Source organism: Harpia harpyja, chromosome Z (assembly GCF_026419915.1).
Source record: "Harpia harpyja isolate bHarHar1 chromosome Z, bHarHar1 primary haplotype, whole genome shotgun sequence".
In the NCBI taxonomy this organism is placed as follows: domain Eukaryota; kingdom Metazoa; phylum Chordata; class Aves; order Accipitriformes; family Accipitridae; genus Harpia; species Harpia harpyja.
In genome coordinates this window covers 88,197,262-88,215,695 of record NC_068969.1, presented here as the reverse complement: position 1 = coordinate 88,215,695, position 18,434 = coordinate 88,197,262, and the positions used below count along the sequence as shown (strand labels likewise).

At 40.2% G+C, this 18,434-nt stretch overlaps 1 protein-coding gene across 1 annotated transcript in view; it reads left to right on the top strand.

The window, feature by feature from the left end:
* ZNF366 (zinc finger protein 366) overlaps positions 1-18,184 on the top strand; it is a 36,646-nt gene extending 18,462 nt beyond the window's left edge. Inside the window, exons 3-6 of the mRNA XM_052778507.1 lie at positions 2,252-3,579; positions 5,737-5,928; positions 11,598-11,772; positions 14,269-18,184. Coding sequence (XP_052634467.1) covers positions 2,284-3,579; positions 5,737-5,928; positions 11,598-11,772; positions 14,269-14,804 — 2,199 coding nt within the window. The 5' untranslated portion in view covers positions 2,252-2,283 and the 3' untranslated portion in view covers positions 14,805-18,184. The remainder of the gene's footprint in view (positions 1-2,251; positions 3,580-5,736; positions 5,929-11,597; positions 11,773-14,268) is intronic.
* Positions 18,185-18,434: the final 250 nt, after the last annotated feature.

The following is an 18,434-nucleotide window of genomic DNA, read 5'->3' as shown; positions in this document are numbered from 1 at the left end:
TCAGGCCCAGTCAGCATGGGTTTCTAAACAGCAACTCCTGCTTGACTAACCTGATCTCCTTCTATGACAAGGTGACCAGCTTAGAAGATGAGGGAAAGGCTGTGGATGTTGTCTACCTAGACTATAGTAAAGCCTTTGTCACAGTTTCCCACAGCATTCTCCTGGAGAAAATGGCTGCTCGTGGCTTGGATGGGTGTACTATTTGCTGAGTAAAAAACTGGATGGATCCAGCTGGCAGCTGGTTACAAGTGGTGTTCCCCAGGGCTTGGTACTGGGGCCAGTTCTGTTTAATATCTTTATCAGTGATCTGGACAAGGAGATTGGGTGCACCCTCAGTAAGTTTGCAGACAACAACAAGCTGGGCAGGAGCAGTTGATCTGCCTGAGGGTAGAAAGACTCTACAGAGGGATCTGGACAGGCTGGATTGATGGGCCAAGGCCAATTGTATGAGGTTCAACAAGGCCAAGTGCCAGGTCCTGCACTTGGGTCATGACAACCTTGTGCAAAGCTTGGGGAAGAGTGGCTGGAAAGCTGCCCAGTGGAAAAGGACCTGGGGGTGTTGGTTTACAGCCAGCTGAATAGAAGCCAGCAGTGTGTCCAGGTGGCCAAGAAGGTCAATGGCATCCTGGCCTGTATCAGAAATAGGGTGGCCAGCACACAGGACTAGGGAAGTGATTGTCCCCCTGTAATCAGCGCTGGTGAGGCCGCACCTTGAGTACTGTGTCCAGTTTTGGGCCCCTCACTACAAGAAAGACACTGAGGTGCTGGAGGGTGTCTAGAGAAGGGCAACAAAGCTGGTGAAGAGTTTAGAGAGCAAGTCCTATGAGGAGTGGCTGAGGGAACTGGGGTTGTTTAGCCTGGAGAAAAGGAGGCTGAGGGGAGACCTTATCGCTCTCTACAGCTACCTGAAAGGAGGTTGTAGCGTGGTGGGTGTTGGTCTCTTCTCCCAAGTAACAAGTGATAGGACAAGAGGAAATGGCCTGAAGTTGCACCAGGGGAGGTTTAGATCAGATATTAGGAAAAATTTCTCCACGGAAAGGGTTGTAAAGCATTGGAACAGGCTGCTCAGGGAAGTGGTTGTGTCACCATCCCTGGAGGTATTTAAAAGACATGTAGATGTGGTGCTTAGGGACATGGTTTAGTGGTGAACTTGGCAGTGCTAGGTTAGCGGTTGGACTTGAGGATCTTAAAGGTCTTTTCCAATCTAAATGGTTCTATGATTCTAATATTCTATGATTTTACAGAGCCAAGGCAAAAGGTAGCAGCCTTATTTAAGACGAACCAAAATTCATAATCAATATTTCACTTGAACCCCAAATTCAGAGGAACCTCCCTGTATGATAGTGGAACATAAAATTTTGCCAGAAGAAAATTATTAATCTGCCTTGTCACACTGTACCACTAGAAACGCTCAGAGCATTCTTAGGTGTTAATTACTCTGGAGACCTGGGGGTTTGCTGACATTAATTCTATATTTAGTTTTATAGTGGAGATTTTGCCCTCCTATTTAGAAACAACCCCCCCCCTAGATTAAGTCTATAAAACTGAATGTAGTTTGGAGAATCGTCAAAGGTCTTTCTTCCCCCAAATCTGCCAGGTAAATATCTCTGGGATTAAAACAAAGAAAATAAATTAATCTCCGCCTTCTTATTACAATACAAAGTGAGAGAAGCCAGGAAACACGGCACAAAACCTGATGGTACACAGTGTCCTTAGATCACTTGGCCATTGTTTTCTCTCACAGCAGCACATGTTAATGATACAAAGAAGTTTAACGTTTTTGGGCTTTGGCTTTTCATGTCACAACCATAATAAATGTGCACATTATTGTTTGTATTGCCATATCCTTTAGATGCACCGCCAATTTCTAGAGCCTGTGCATGCACAGCCAAGGACAGGATTTTGCCCACAAATAGCCCGGCTGAATTACATTAAGCAGAAACATTGCTATACAGATTCAGCTGCAAAGCAGTGTGTCATGGTACAGCATGTTTATGTTGCAAAGATGTTGTATGGGTCAAACTTGATTTAAACCATCAATGCTACCACAGGAAGACCAAAGCTTCTTTGTTCTTCACTAACCAATTTAATTCTGCTTTAAAAGGCTTTTGTCTTATGTGGGCCTAAGATATCCTTAGTTGCATTTAGTTAAAAAACCCAACAACCTCCAAAGCAATAAAATAGACAATAAACTGTTAAACCCAGGAAAGCAGGAAGAAATAAAGAGATCTGAATTTTTGTTTGTTTTAAGGAATTTGGGCAACACAGAAAAAATCAAGTACGATGAAGAACGAAGAAACAAGTTTTAATGTGGACAGTACCCAAGCCTCTCCCTTCTCCCGCTGCCTGCAGCCACTGAGCCCTGTTACAAAGCCACACAGAACAACTCCATTTGGTGAAGAATTCAGACCTCACCTCTCACATTTCCGCTATGGCCCTCCTTCCCTGGGAGACACGGAAACATTCCAGGGGTCCTTGGAAGGAGGGTCTCGGAAACGCAAGAGCATGCCAACAAAAATGCCTCCTTCTATCACCCTCGAGGGCTCCTCATCACCACCAGACAGACCTGAAGATCACAATGATATAGGCTCTTCCAGTCTCCCCTTGGTGTTCCAACAGCCAGCACAGACCAAGTACAGTTCCCAGATGATTGACCTCTGCAACTTTGGTTTTCAGTTCTACAGAACTCTGGAGCACTTTGGAGCCAAGCCCATTAAGCAAGAACCAGCAAAGCCTAACATGGCATGGCCCAGTAGCCCAGCATTCATGCAGGCTCCTTACCCTTATTATCCTAAAGTCCACTCTGGTTTAATGTTTCCTTTTATTGTGCCACCCAACTTTCATTTCAGGAATGCCTTTCAAATGAAAAGACCTCCAGAGCCACCCTTCAGGAGGGCTGAAGTAAGAGAAAGTGGTGAAAATAAACAGAAAGTGGAAAGAGTAGATGTCAACCTTCAGATAGATGACAGTTACTATGTTGACGTGGGGGGTGAACAGAAGCGCTGGCAATGTCCCATGTGTGAGAAGTCCTATACATCCAAGTACAATTTGGTCACCCATATCTTGGGGCACAGCGGCATTAAGCCACATGCTTGCACCCGATGTGGCAAGCTTTTCAAGCAGCTGAGCCACTTGCACACACATATGTTGACACACCAGGGCACTCGGCCACATAAGTGCCAGGTGTGCCACAAGGCTTTCACTCAAACTAGTCACCTTAAGAGACACATGATGCAACACAGTGACATCAAGCCTTACAACTGCAGGATCTGTGGCAGAGGTTTTGCCTACCCCAGCGAGCTGAAAGCACACGAGTCGAAGCACGAGAGTGGCCGAGAGAACATTTGTGTGGAGTGTGGTCTGGACTTCCCAACCTTGGCCCAGCTGAAGAGGCACTTAACAACCCACCGTGGCCCTATACAGTACAATTGCACTGAATGTGATAAGACCTTCCAGTACCCGAGTCAGCTGCAAAACCACATGATGAAGCACAAAGACATCCGCCCGTACATCTGCACTGAATGCGGCATGGAGTTTGTGCAGCCCCACCACCTCAAACAACACTCCCTAACTCACAAGGTAAGCCAGCACGGGTTGCGCTTTCACCTTGCATCGGAAGGTAGCACAGGAATTACAGGCTACTAAAGATACACATATGCACTTCCTCAGAGAGAAGGTAATCAGTCTGTAGTGTGTCACGCTGGTCTTTTGCCAGCTGGAGAGTTTTATGCAGAGCAAAAGCCCCAGCAGCACTGGCAATAGTAGAAGGTAGATGTGTCTGTTAGTCTTAAGAAAGTACACACAAAACCCGCTTCACTATAAACAGGAGTTCAATTAAGCCACCAGTATTACTTCCCAAAACTGTATTCACATCTCTCCATTTCTGTGTTTTATCTTCAGAGTGACCTTCTGTAACATAACAATTTTGTAGAGCTGTATAACCTCCCTGAAATTTTAATAGAAATTTGCTACTGAAAACCAGTTCTGTTGCTTTGCTCCCTTAATTGGGAAGTAGGTGGATTTGCAGTAGACTATGTATGCAGCAAAAGAAAGTGTATTATTACTCATCAGATTTTGAAGAATCATTATAATGAGACATTTAGGGAAAAAAACAACGTAAGAAAAATTCCCCTTTGCGTTTAAGTTATCCAGAATGCCAGCTAATAAAAGTGGACAAGCAGGACCGTAATCCCAGCCAATTCTTACGAAGTGGCAGTCTTGCCACTGCTGACAGCAATGACAGCAGAATCAATTTAGGCTAGGTGTGGGCTTTGGAACACATCCAGAAAGATCGCTTTCAAAAATAGGAAAAATGTAACTGTTCCTTTCAAGAATGTCTGAAATTGGCTTATCCACCTTTACAAAAATGTTGTTAAGACAAGTCAAAACCCCACACATTTTATAAAAATTTGCTTCCAGCTTTGCATATTTTTCCTCTAACACTTGAATTTTGGCTTTTATATGAAAAACATTAAAAATGCGGACAGCTGCAGCCTTTCAGTCTTATAGACACATTGTCTTTTAAAAACCAACAACCTCTACTTCCACATTTGCATTTTCTTCCCTACTACATGATTGTAATTTCTGCTCTTTTTGGAGATTCCCTGGTCTTTGGATTTACCATGCAAAATTCTACTAACTTAAGGCTTGTAAGTTTTTTGTCACCAGAAATGCAATGCCCCTGAGCCTTTGAAGAGCTTCTGCTTCTTTGTCCACAGCTGCAGGTGGATTCAGCTGTGAACATAATTAACAGTAGTTAGCTGACCAAATGCAGTCTCACATCAGATAGGCAGACACTTAAAGCCGCTGTTGGTGTTCACAGTTTTAGCTTTGCAATTAACTGTGAAAACCACTGGCTGGCATGAAAGTAGAGATTGTTTCAAGTCGTCTTTGTAATGGGGGCCTGCAGGAGGAGTAATTGCTCTCTGCACTAGTAAATCCTCATTACCTTCAGCAAGTTATACTCAAACTCTTAAAGTGTTTAGTGGTAAATTCATTGATGTTCACAGCATCTAAATGACTTTTTGAGGAGCTGGCAGATAGACCACATGGGTGTGAGCAAGAATATTGAATTATGCATTAGTAAATTCACTGGATGGCATAAAAGGTGCTAGAAATGCTCTGTAAACACCAGATAAAATGAGACCAATCCATTAGGGTTAGTGCAAGTCCCACTAAGAGTGAACAGTTTTTTCTCTACATTGAGTGTAACATGTATATCCTTATTTGGTGACATTGCTTGACTAGTTCTCAGTTACTTCAGATTATTTTCTATAGCTTTCTCCAAAACAGGGCTATGCCTTTTTTAGAAACCAATGAAATTCAATTATCAAAAGCAAGCACTACTTTACTGTCTTACCTGGTTAGCTTTTATTCTTGGTTTGATAAGTGTACACATTTGACCAATACTTTACTTAAACAGCAGAGTAGGACAGAGAAGCTCTGCTGCTGACTATGTCTCATTGATTTGTAAATGTACTGCTGGAAACAAAACTCATTTTTTCATTAAGCTTTTATTTTGTTTTCCTTCCCTGCTTCTCAGATTCTTGTAAGAATTTGTCAGGAAAAAAATACATAAGTATCTATTACTTGAGCAAATGATGTTAAAAGTGAAATAATTTATTACCTGCTTTGCTAATGAGGAATGAAAAATTCATATATTGCTGTACTGAAGATGAAATGACCTAGAAAATTTTCCATCTACAGAATTTTCTGATTTTTTTTCTTTTATTACAGGGTGTGAAAGAGCACAAATGTGGAATTTGTGGCCGGGAATTTACTCTGCTGGCCAACATGAAGCGACATGTCCTGATCCACACCAACATCAGAGCCTATCAATGCCATTTGTGCTTCAAGAGCTTTGTGCAAAAGCAGACTCTCAAGGCCCACATGATTGTTCACTCTGATGTCAAACCCTTTAAATGCAAGGTAAGTGCATTTGGTGACAGAGGCATTAACCTGCTGGATATTTCTGTGATATCATCATCTTGTGATATGGTAGAATTAGGAAAAGAAGATTTGTTAACACATACTGCATTTAAGTTGCATTTAAATTAGCATAAACCAGCCTGGTTTTCTTTCTTTATCCAGGTTCTGCTTACGTAGCACAAAATAATGGAGGTATATATCTGTGGTTTACTCCCTTCCCCTTCAACATCAGTAACTTTCATCCTCAAATATTTTTTTCTTCTTCATGAGCATTTAAGTGCCATGGCAGCTTGAGGACAATAAACATACCTGACAATTGCTTAGTACAGCCATCCAAACAGAAGTCTAAGTGCTTAATAGCTTAAAACACTGACTAAAACCATAGATCAAGTCATGCACCCCACAGAGGACCATGGAAAAGCAGCAGCCATGACTTCACACAGTGATGCTATGTGACAGTTCAGGGAAAGACTCAAAGAAAGTCACAGCAAAATACAACTGCAGAAGGGATTTGAATAGGCCAAGTACAATTACCAGACTGAAATTCAGGGTAGGACGTCAGTATCCTGACAAAACAGCCTCTGAGACCATCTGGCCTTTTTAGGATCCTGTGCGAATTCCAGTTTGCTGCTTCCATCCAGTGTGTTGGAGAATGACATTCCCTTTCCACCCTCTCTTCTCCTCCCTCCCCATAAACCTTTGAGGCTTTGGCTTTCTTGACCATGCTCATCTCATATCTTTCTTATGAGTTATTCATGTTTATGTTCTTACTCAGTATTGGACACTACATCTGTTTCTTTTGCTGCCTATCTGGTTCATTACTGTAGTCATACCTTGTGAAGTCTAAGGCTGTAGGTTTTATTCCCACTTTGATCTGCTCTAAGAGGGCTATAAATACAGAGTGGAGCATATTACCCAGTTTATGCCTAAGTAACTGCAGATTGATCTGGAAGCAATTTCTAGAACTCTTTCATCCAACATCTTTATGGAATTAAATATTTTCTTAAAAGGAACATTTCATTGAGAAGCAGAACTAGATGAAAAATTTTAAATGGAATTATTTTCTCTTGAAAAATGTAGAACTTCAAAATGTCATGGGAAAATATGGCATTCAGTGATAATTTTAATTTGAAAATGTCAAAATTATTCTTTTTTACATCCTTATTTTGCTTTGATAACTTTGAAGCATTTCACTTTCAAAAAATAACAGCAAAGTCTTTCAATTGTAGTGTTTTGTTTCATTTTAATTTATGTCCTATTAAAATGTTATTTTGTATACTAGGATTTATGTTATTCTATATTGATAAAATAATTTCTGTGACTGAAATGCTTGGGTAGTTCCATGTCAAGTCTGCTGGAGACTTTAATTCTTTGAGAACATCTGCGAACAGGTCTTTTTATTCCCATTTGGCCAAAGTCCTCCCCTGACTGCTCAAATTTCAGAAAAGAAACTCAATTGTTTAATCAGCTGTTCTGGATGCAGTATCTGGACCCACAATATTTTTTAGGTATGTGCAGATTAGCTGGAAGTTTGTGTTCAGGTTAGGGTTTGATGATGACAGACTATTAAAACTTGGAGGTGGCAATAGTTTGAACTGGGAACTGGAGTACCACCAGCACGTTTTCCAGCCAGTAACAAAAGCTCTACAGGAACACCTGTTTTTCTTATTTTTTTTACTTCTCTGTCCCCACCCAATGTTTCTAGGAGGAGAGAAACAAGTAAGCACAGTGAACCAGTTTCTTCTATGTCTGAAGGGGCATGAATCAACATAGTGCCCCTAAAAGGAGCGGAAATTGTAACAATATGCAAAGGGAGAATCAGGAATTGCTCTTTGGTGTTAGGAGCATCCCTTGCCTCTCTGGCAGAGCCCTTGAAAGACTCGAGCAAGTATTTCTGGCTGGTATTCAGAGGGTTAAGGCAATGACCAGATAGCAGCCTTTTGGCACCAAGCTCCTCCTCAGCAGAAGGAAGGATATAGCTGTATGAACAGCCTGCTTAACAATGGCTCACATGTCCCCAGGGAACCGCCTGCAAATAGATTTCATCTTGCTTTCTCTTGTACTTTTCAAAGCTTCCTGTTTTCTCACGGTCCTTTTGGACAGTTTACAGTCCTTCTCCCTCTCTCTTTGAGGAAAGGAACACCCTTCTTATGAAGAAAAAAAAAAAAGAAGAAGAAGAAGAATGCAAGGGAAAGAGAGCACAGCAGTAGCCTTTCTACTTCACCACGTGCAATGGTTTTCTTTACCTTTTTCTCACAGCAAAAGAAAACATGAGGCTTTCCTATATGTCTAATCACAGCTAAGCATAGACTATCTGAAGTGACTGAGTAGCAAATAGTTGTCCCTTCTGCTTCCTCATCCAGCTGCAGTCTGGATCTGTGTTTGATTTTTCTCTGAAGAGTGAACTTCTCTGTAGTGTTTTAAGGCCTGAGCACGTGCTGCCTTGTTTATTTCTGTTTAAAAAAAAACCACCACTGAAGAGTTCTGAAGTAGTTGCACCAACTAGTGCAATAGTGCTAATTCTGATTTGTAGAGGAAGCTTCTATGAAACTTACAGTTGCTTTTAGTGCTGAAGTTAGCAATGTTTCAGACCTCCAATAAAGAATGCAATGAAGTTTTCTCCAGCCCAGCCAAATACACTTTGCAGCAGACGTTCTGAACTCCACTTTTTTCCCATCTAAAATCACAGGTTTAGATCAGGAGTCAAAACCAAAGAAAATGTGAGAGGTAAGTACTTTGGGAAGAAACAAAACAGACTTGACAATCTAGAAAGGTGATATTTCATGTGGTGGCTTAGGAAGACAAAATCTAGTGTTGAACTAATTCAACTTTTCTAGCAAACTGCACTGAACTCCATTTCACCAGCCAGTGCAACAAAGTGTGTTCAGCAGACTTGCAGCTGAGGTTTTCTCTTCAGGGCTTGAACCTAACAAAAGGTCCACAAATAAACCACGTTGTTTCTGCTATCCCAAGATCTCTTGCATGACCTTTACATCTCCCCATATGCTAAGGTCCTCTGTGGTGAGTTCTGATGGAGCTCTGTCCCAAGCAACTGGCTCCGGGTCATCTTTCACACTCTGTTCATCAGTGCTTGCCCTGTCACAGAGAAAGAAAATCTTGTACACCTTCCTAGTTTGGTCTGCAGACTCAAGCTGTTCTTTAAGCAGTAGCTGAGAACTCCAGCTAGCTCTGAGTTGCTGTCTTCCAGCACTTGAGCCCCAGACCTCCTCCCTTCAACCTCTGGATCATGGACATTCATCTGAAAGTTGTCCTGTGCCTTTTGAAAAGGATAGGTTACCCAGAGACCATGCCAAACAATGCCATTGCTCTGAAAAACAATTTTCATATCTGAATTTCTTTCATTTTCCTGCCACACCTCTCCACTCTAGTACCATTTCCTTACGTCCCCAGAGGAGATTTCAGGAGAGGAACACATTACACATCATTAAGACTGTGCATGACTTTGGGAAATGGAAAACCTACCCCCTATATTCAGAGACACAAAACTTTTATGCTGTAAGGAACTATTCTTTATGAAGTCCCCTGTCTTTTAATTATGAAGAAAGAGAAATAAATATTGCCTTGATAGAAACAAAATAAATGCTCCTACTAGAGCCATGTTAATACTCAAGACCCTATAAAGATATAGATTTGCATGAAGTACTCTAGCCATTCACCCGTTCAACCTGATTTTCCTTGATTACCAGGTTAGATAGGGAATTAAAGACCTAGTTATCAGAAAGCAAAAGCTGGTGAGAACACAGGTCAGTCACAATACAAGCAGATAACCAGAAGCCTTCTGCTAAGAGGTATTAGAGAGGTATTATTATTGGCATTTTTGTAGCCAGAGAAATATTGACATGTCATAGGTTGTTCCAGCAGCTGTCAAGATAAAATCAGCTGCTGTTCTTCCTTGCGAATTTTCTGTGCTCATCAGTGCTTATTCTCCTCCTTGTTTCTTCTCAACACTTTCAGAGTGGTTTTCTGGTGCATTCATTTCCCTGATCATAAGTCATCCAGCATATTAGCTTTCTTTGAATGCAAAGAAAAGACAGTCCTCTTTCCTAAGTGGATGGATGACCCTTGGAATCAGATATCTTACTCTTACAAATTAATAGCTCATTTTCAGTCACTCCGCTCCCCCCCCCCCTCCCCCCCCCGTCTTGGTGAACGCTTTGCTGATAAATGTATTTGCTAGAATGTTCATTTTAGCAAAACCACAGAGAGCAAATCACAGAATAGAACTTACACAGCTGAAGCAAGTAATTTTTTAAAAGTGAGTGAATATTTCCAGACTCTTTCTTTTTGCAGCATTGACTCAGCTCTAGTTTTTGTTTAAAAACAATATCCCTGCAAATTTTTATGTTAATGAACTGCTTCCATTTTCCCTCAAGAGATGGTTTAAAATGCAAAGGATACAGTACTATTTCACCAAGGATCATTCCATTATCTACATTTCATCCAGATATTCCAGGTCATGCCTTTGTGAATTTGAATCAAAAAGTACTGTAGCAGACCTTCTGTAAAAAAGATAAATTAAATCAGAAGTCAGATTAGACCAAAAATTTGGTGAAATCTCAGTTATTGCTTTTTAGTAATTTTCTCCCAGATCAATACACTGCTTGATGGAATTTTCAGTTACTCAGTAATGGTGATTCTAGCTCATATAGTAATAAAGATCATAAAAAAAAATTTGTCTAAAACCATTAAAAAAATGAGCTGAAGTAGAAAGCAAACACAGAAGTTTGCAGAGGATGGAAACAGCCACTTGAATGTGAATAAAATTATAAATGTGATAGTGAAAGATCAGAAGACAAGTAAGACAAGAAGCTTGTAATAGTGATGTCAAACTCTCATGTGTTGAGAATACATTTGATTTATAAGCGACCAGACTACTAAAGGACCCATCTAGATAAACAACAACGAAAAAAAACCCTTATTGTTTCATCAAAGGGAAACTTGCACGATCAATGGCTTCAGCCGGCAGGAACAGGCTTCAGGGAAAGCTGAGTCATTCTTACAGCCCCATGACTGTTTAAATTCCAGCTTACTCACCAGAGACACCAAAACACAGAAGCTGGTAAACAGAAGATAAGAGGATCAGAGAAAAATGGGGGAGGAAGAAACAAAGAAATAAAGGAATTGCTTTTTCTAGCTTTAAGCAAAATGTGCAGCCATTTCATTTCCACTTAAGGAGAAGTGATATTCTGCTTGACTGTTTCACAGAAACCCTTCAATGGTTTTATTTTGTATCTCCATCTCTGCCTGGTGTTGTTCTTGATTAAAGGCTAGATTTATAAACTACAGACGAAATGGTTCACTAGGGCAGAAAGTTATACTTTGAATTTCATTCAAGTTAAGAGCCTTCCAGGTTACGTGCTTAAGCCTCTCCCCTCCTTACAACAACATTCCCTGCTTTTGGGGAATCCTTGACTGTGTGTCCTAGTCACCAAATTTAAAAAATGGCAGCAGTGCAGAAGGCTCTAGAGAGATCAGACTCAACCACGTATTCTTGTCTGTAGGATTTTTGCCTGTATATTTGAAAAACAAATTGCAGCCAGAAGCGACCAGGACTCAAGTTGAGAAGAGTAGGTTCTATTGCCTTTTAAGATGTTCTCCTTGGAAGTACCCCTTTGAACTAATAATTTTCATTTTTACTGTTTTTACAGCTGTGTGGAAAGGAATTTAACAGAATGCACAATTTAATGGGACACATGCACTTGCATTCAGACAGTAAGCCTTTCAAGTGCCTCTACTGTCCCAGCAAATTCACCTTGAAGGGGAACCTAACCAGGCACATGAAAGTCAAACATGGGGTCATGGAAAGAGGATTTCATTCTCAAGGTAATATTTTTCAGCAAGGTTATTCTCTGAGAGATTTGAAGATGCATATCGGTAAACCCAAATGTGCTTTGTACCACAGATCCATGATCTTGTACCATAGATCCAATACTATTGGAAGAGATTGAATCCCATAAGCCTGGGAGGTTGTTTTTAACTATCTGTATTACTCCAGTGCTACAGATCAGATATCCCCAAGGTAGTCACCCTTGTCTCAGAGACCTGTCAGATTAGTATCTGATGACACAGAGGTACAGACTGAGATGGAGGAGTAGATAGAGACAAAATGAGACAGTATTTGTGAGCACGAAGGAAATAATTTTAGCACACGAAGTTGCTGTCATTAAGTGTTAGGGAGAATATGGGCAGTAGTGTGAGAGCAGAGGATTTACCAAGCCGTACCAAACATTCTTGTACTTAAGCCCAGGGCTCCCCATCCATCACTGTAAGAAGATGCAATATCCACAGCACCACAGAGCTTCTCCCAGCAAGTGGGTACCAAAAGACAGAGATGGGAGTGAGCTGGTGGAGGCTAAGCTGTAGTGAGGCTGTGGCACATGTAGCTGGCCAGGGGAATGTTTGCATGACATGATCTCCCCAACTGAAGGTGTAGTTCCATTATTTTTGAATAAATGTTACAGTTTCAAGGGGCTTGATTTTCAGAGACTGACAGACTACAGCCTAGCAGCCATGGACAAGCAGGCATTTTTCCCCAGACACATTTGGTTAGGAGTTCATAGTTTTTCTCTCATGTTTGAGGTACATCATGAATCATAAATTCATTCAAAGCTGACAGAAGCAAAAAATCTAGAGGATTTCATGGGTCTTGCTCACTGCTTATTGGATTCATATCTGGAATGGGAATGGAAGCCTGAATGGCTCCATGTCCAGGAGCCTTGGTTATTCTGTACCACATTGACATAGCTCATGTTAGGTGAAGGCCATAGGCTCAGGACCCAGTTTACAAAGAAGCATATGAAAAGGAGGAGACACTCCTCCACCTCAAAGTATATGGATTTTTTACTACCCAGGGTATCCTGCAAAGCATTTCCTGTCACCCACCTAGCACATACACTTCCTAAAGTCAGACTCATGTGTGCACACATGCCAATGCTGTCTAAAGAAGTGGGGAAATTAGGGAGGATTGTTTTGAGAGTTTGGGTATCCAAGATATTTTGTTTGTTAAGACTTTCTGGATAAATAATTCTTTCATGGGTAAGATTTCTTAGTGTTCCTCAAATTCAAGCTTTAGGACAGCCTAGCACATATGTAAAACACATGCGCTAATGACATTTAGCATAAAATTTACAAATATCCTAAAAGGTAATGAAATAAATGGCTCTTTTTTCCTGTAAATCTCCATGCTAGTTACACAATTACTTGTAATTGAAGACAGCCTAAGAGCTTTTCAGTGTACAGAGATTCTTCAGCCCTTGAGGCTTATCAGACACAAGACAATTCGTAAGGGCTGCCTCCTGGTCATGACCATTTTAACAAATATAACCTGTTGCAAAGTAGCAGCTGTATCTAGTGAGGCAGCCTAGATCCTGTAGAAACTGGATTCAATTACTGAGGGGAAAAAACCAAAACAAAGCAAGTAAAATAGTGGCTTTTGTAGATATTTGCTATTGGGTGAAATCCTCACTGCAGTACTGTCACTATTCTTTTATTTAAGATGGACTATGCCTGCAGTGTCTGAATCTTCTTCTGTGCATCCAAATGCTTAGAGCGTATTTGAGTCCACAGATGCCTCCTGGGTAATGTCTGGATTTCCAGCAACAGAGGAGACACTCTGACATATGTTAAGACAAACCAGATCCAGGACTAAACTCGGACTTATAGTGCATCGCTCAAAACCATAATTTGTTTATAATGATTTCGTCAAGCTGAAGCACTATCTATCTAGTGCATAGAACTTTTCAGTGGCATGAGTGACTTCTCAGTGGGTGAAAGCAGAAAAATTAAGGAGAGTGGAGGTTGTAGACCGCTGAGACTTGTCTTTTCATTTTTAAAGTAGTAACTTTGAACCAGAGTGTCCATAGAACAAACACATTAATATGTTTTTAATCTCTTCCACTCCTCTGGAAAAAAAAGTACAAAACCTGGGACTTTGATTATGGCCTGTGACAGTTTAGAACAAAGTTTTCATTAAAAAAAAAAAAATAGGAAGGAGGAAGTGGGTAGATTCACTAGCAAAAATAGTTTGCAAGACGCCAGGCCACTTCACTTTTATTCCTAGCTCCCTCATCAAAACATCACAATGTTTTGTGCGTCCTGACCTGGCTGTGAAGTGTATACAATAGCACTTCTTTTAACAGCATCTCAAAGGAGATGCCATGTGATGTAAACAGTAAAGTACTTGGAGATAGCTGGGTGGAAGACAAAGGTGAAGTATGAAATAGAAGGCTGCCTCATATTTTGTTTTTAAACCATGTATCATGTAGTAAAATTTCCTATATATAAATTGTTCCTTTTCTCCTCCCCTCAAACTGCTACAAGGTTTTGGAAGAGGAAGAATTGCTCTGTCCCAAACAAATGTCTTGAGAAGCTTGGAACAGGAAGAGCCCTTTGATCTTTCCCAGAAAAGCCAAGGGAAGGGAATCTCATTTCATTCGGATGGTGAGAGTGCCAAGGGAAGCTCATGCCAGGAAGAAGAGGAAGACAACTGCTATGAGGCAGAGCGGTACAACCCTGCCATGTACCGCTATGATGACAACAAGCTGTACGTGGCTCAAGATCTGTCTGGCAAACCTGAGTGCATGATGAAGGACTTCAGAGAGTCCTATTGCAATGAGAAGGAAGAAGTGCTAAGTGAGGCAGGACTGGAGAAGAGAATAGGAAATTCAGACAAACAGGAGAGCCAAGGAGAGAGAGACCTTGCAAACAACAAAGAACACCTCGGCTTTAGATCTTTTGAAAAAGCCAGACTTGGCCACTCTCTCTCTGATTACCTGTATTTCAAGCACAGGAACAAGAGTTTGAAAGAATTGCTGGAAAGAAAAATGGAAAAACAAACAATGCTTATAGGCATTTAAAATGGACATTTTAAAACAGCTGAAAAATGGGAACCAGATAGCTTTTAACATGAACTGTAATTTACTAAAGCCTGGAAGTTTGTAGTAGCCTTTAGAAATAAACAAGCCAAATTAATAAAAATAATTTAAGGTAAAACATGTACATTGAAAGAATAAAGCAGTCAAAGGTCACCAAGAAATGCAATAGATATTGAACAATAACAATTTTATACTTATTCATTTGATGTATAAGCAGGCAATGGGGTGGGTACAGAAGATTATTTTCCTTTATCTGGGGTGGTAGAGTCTTATATGCAATTTTCTAGTTATCAAAAAGCAACATACTTTAGTGTTTGATTTATTATCTGAATAAATATATATGAACACTTCTAACTATACATCTCATAAAAAAATCTGAAAATACTAAGTATTTCAGAGTATAAGGAAGAGTGCTATTAGACATGGTGTGCATGAAAGTGTTGTCACTCTCAGAACTAACACAGTCCAAATACTTTCATTTACTGAAGTGACTGTTAGTTCAATCACTTACAATGAGAAATGGGAAACAAATTAAGAAGAAATACTAATGTCTTGTGAGATAGCGAAGGGCAGCTCTGTAAGGACTGGAATTTATTACAGTCATAGAAGCTTTTCCTCTGGCATAAGGGATGTTCATGCTTTGCTATGTTTCAGTCAGTATGGGAGTATTTGGCAATTCTTCAAGTGAAATAGCATGGACCATGTTGACATTTTGTTCTACTGTCTGGTCAGACCAATACATCTAATAAGAAGCAGCATCGTGTAGTATTTGCAAGTCTTGCTGTAATTACACATGAAGCAATATGAGTAATTTAATTGAGAAAATGATGCAATTTTGCTGTTTATCTCTTCAGTTTATCTAGCAAGGATGATTTTGAAATGCACAGCTCTCATCAGATTTTATTTTAGAAGGTATACCAAAAAAGAGCCCTTACAGAGTGAGCAGTAGCTCACAGAGGAAAACTGGTTTTGGATTTCCTCTTATTGGAATCAGAAATTTTCCCTTATCAACATGGCTTGAACAGTAAGCTCCAGGCCTTTCAGAACAATTCCACTCACACTGTTTTTAGTGAGTCATTCCCAACGTTTTATCCTCTGATTCCCATACAACTGTATGTTCATAACAAAGATGCTAAAAGCACATTCCACTAAGCACATTCCATTAATTGCATGAATATTTTGACCAGTGCTTGATTCCTGCATCTTCAAGATAGACAGATGACAAACAGCCCCACACCATCCTATTGCTTATAAGGAAATAAAGATTTAATAAGTCATTTAATAAGTCCTATGTCATTCTGACATCCCAGGTCAAAAGTTTAAAATCCATATATATGGTACATCTTTTCCAAATATTACTACCTTCTTCACTTACCTGCCAAGTTCTTGATTTGAAATACCTTGCTATCATGCTCAATATATAGCAAGTTATAATTAAATATAGTCATATACTTGTGGCTTGCTAAGGCTAGAGTCATGCAGCTTCAGCTCTCTGCCATAATAAGAAACCACCCACCTTACAGAACTAATGATTCTTACACCTACCAGTTAATCAGCATTCACAGGGCAGCAGCCCTTATTCATCATATAAAACTGGGTTTGTGTAGTCCAAGGTTGCAGAAGGTGGTTTCATTTTTCAGGGCTCAAACACAGCATAATAAAGATTTTTAATGAAGATCAGAAATAGCTGTTGATAAAAGAAGCTGTAACATATGGGTGACTCTTCTAAATGTAATTAACTCTATAGCTGATGTACATAATTTTTTAAAATAAAAAGAGTATACCAAATTGAAGTGGAATGTAGGTCATTTTAGGCCTAGAATTAATGAAGTCTTTCAAAATTAGGTATATTTCAGAGGTACATAGCCATGTTTTTTCAGTGGTGAACTGTTTTACCATATACTCAACTTCCTTGCTTCTACTGCAAGATAAATCCTGTTGAAAAAGGATCCATCTTTCTTTCAATGAAGACATTGTGGTCAAGAAGAAGAATCAGAAAATTTTCAGAGTAATGTGTGTAACTGCATTCTTTCTTAGATGAGAGGGGAAATGATCAGGTAGAAATTCAGCATGGGCTAGGATATAGTCTCTTAGAAATGGGAACAAGTCCTTCGGTTACCTTCTTGGCAATATCTTGTCTCTGCCAGACAAAAGTTCCTATTTGAGAACATACACAGCCAAGAGCTGGGAGCTACTGACTCTTAGAAATGTCTCCCTCAAGGTGGTATAGTTTCCAGCTGTGCATGATTCATGATCTGTCCACTGCACCTTTGCAGCCATATTAGTTCCTACGATAAGAGGAATGAGCAACGAATCAGGAACCTGGTTGCAATTCCTAAAATGATGATCATGCAGATGAGTTGAACTTAGCAAGTCCCTTCACTTCTGTGGTGGGTAAAGCAGAAAGGCATGCAGCCCTTCCATTGCAAAGCCCTGTTGTCTATGCATTGGAGAGTGTTATGAGACAGCTAGACAATACTTATCAAGAAAGAGACAAATGATTACATATCAACAGCACTCCAGGCAAATGGAGCAAAGGAGACATTTTCAGCAGAGCTCATCTGCCAGTAGATAACATCATAACCACAAAAAAGATGTCTACTGGAAGAATGCAGTCCAGAGTTCCCTTACAGGCCTTATAATGGAAAGTGACAGACATGTCCCTGGGAAAGGAAATCACTGCAAACAGTTCTGGATTGTCTGAATCGTTAACCCAAACACTTTCAACCACACTGTCACTGCAATTTATCCACTTCTACAGTCCCACTTCTCATTGGAGCAAAGGCAACTGCCAACCACATACAGCCAGGTGGAAGGGAGTAGAAGTTCCCAGAATGGCAATGCTATTTGGGAATAATTCATAATGTGAATCCCTTTTCTTACATTCTTCCTAGAAAGCAGAGAATATTCCATTACAATGAGGCCTTGAGACGGTGCCCAGTCACATAGTGACACCAAGCTAATTCACAAACACCCAAGGCTAATTCATGTTAGAATAGTAAAGAACTCATCTAAAACTGTAAGTCACCAGTCAGAGGAATTGCAAACAGAACTATTACTGAGATAAGGAGACAGTGCCAAGTGACCCAAGCAGAGAGATTAGGAGATGATAGTCCTCCCTACTGCAGAACATAATGCAGCTGGGTCTGAGATACTTGTTACAAAGAGGCCCCAAGGGACAAATAAAAAGTGAAATAACAGCCTTCATTGTGAAGCACCTTGCTTTTCAAACATAAGTTATTTTCATGCTATTTACATTGGCACCGTTTTGGGAACAGACAGTAACTGCCTTTGCTTTTTAATAGCTTTGAAAATGCTTTATAGAAATTTGGTCTCATAATGAAGTTATTTCCCATTTCTAATTTTCGAGGGATTAGCTTCCTTGTTTTGCTTTGAATAGAGGTTCAGAAGTCCTGTAGAGGCATTGCCTGTGTCCTGGACCTTGGTGGACACATTTTCTTTTTTTCCTCCTTCCTAATCTGAGTCTATCTACCTTCTTCTTGCTATGTTGTGGGAAAAAAAGTATTTATCTGACTCTTCTTTGCTATTTGGGTTTTCAGCTTGTGGTAACACATGAAATTAAAGCCCAGTCTCCACCACCTCTATATTAAA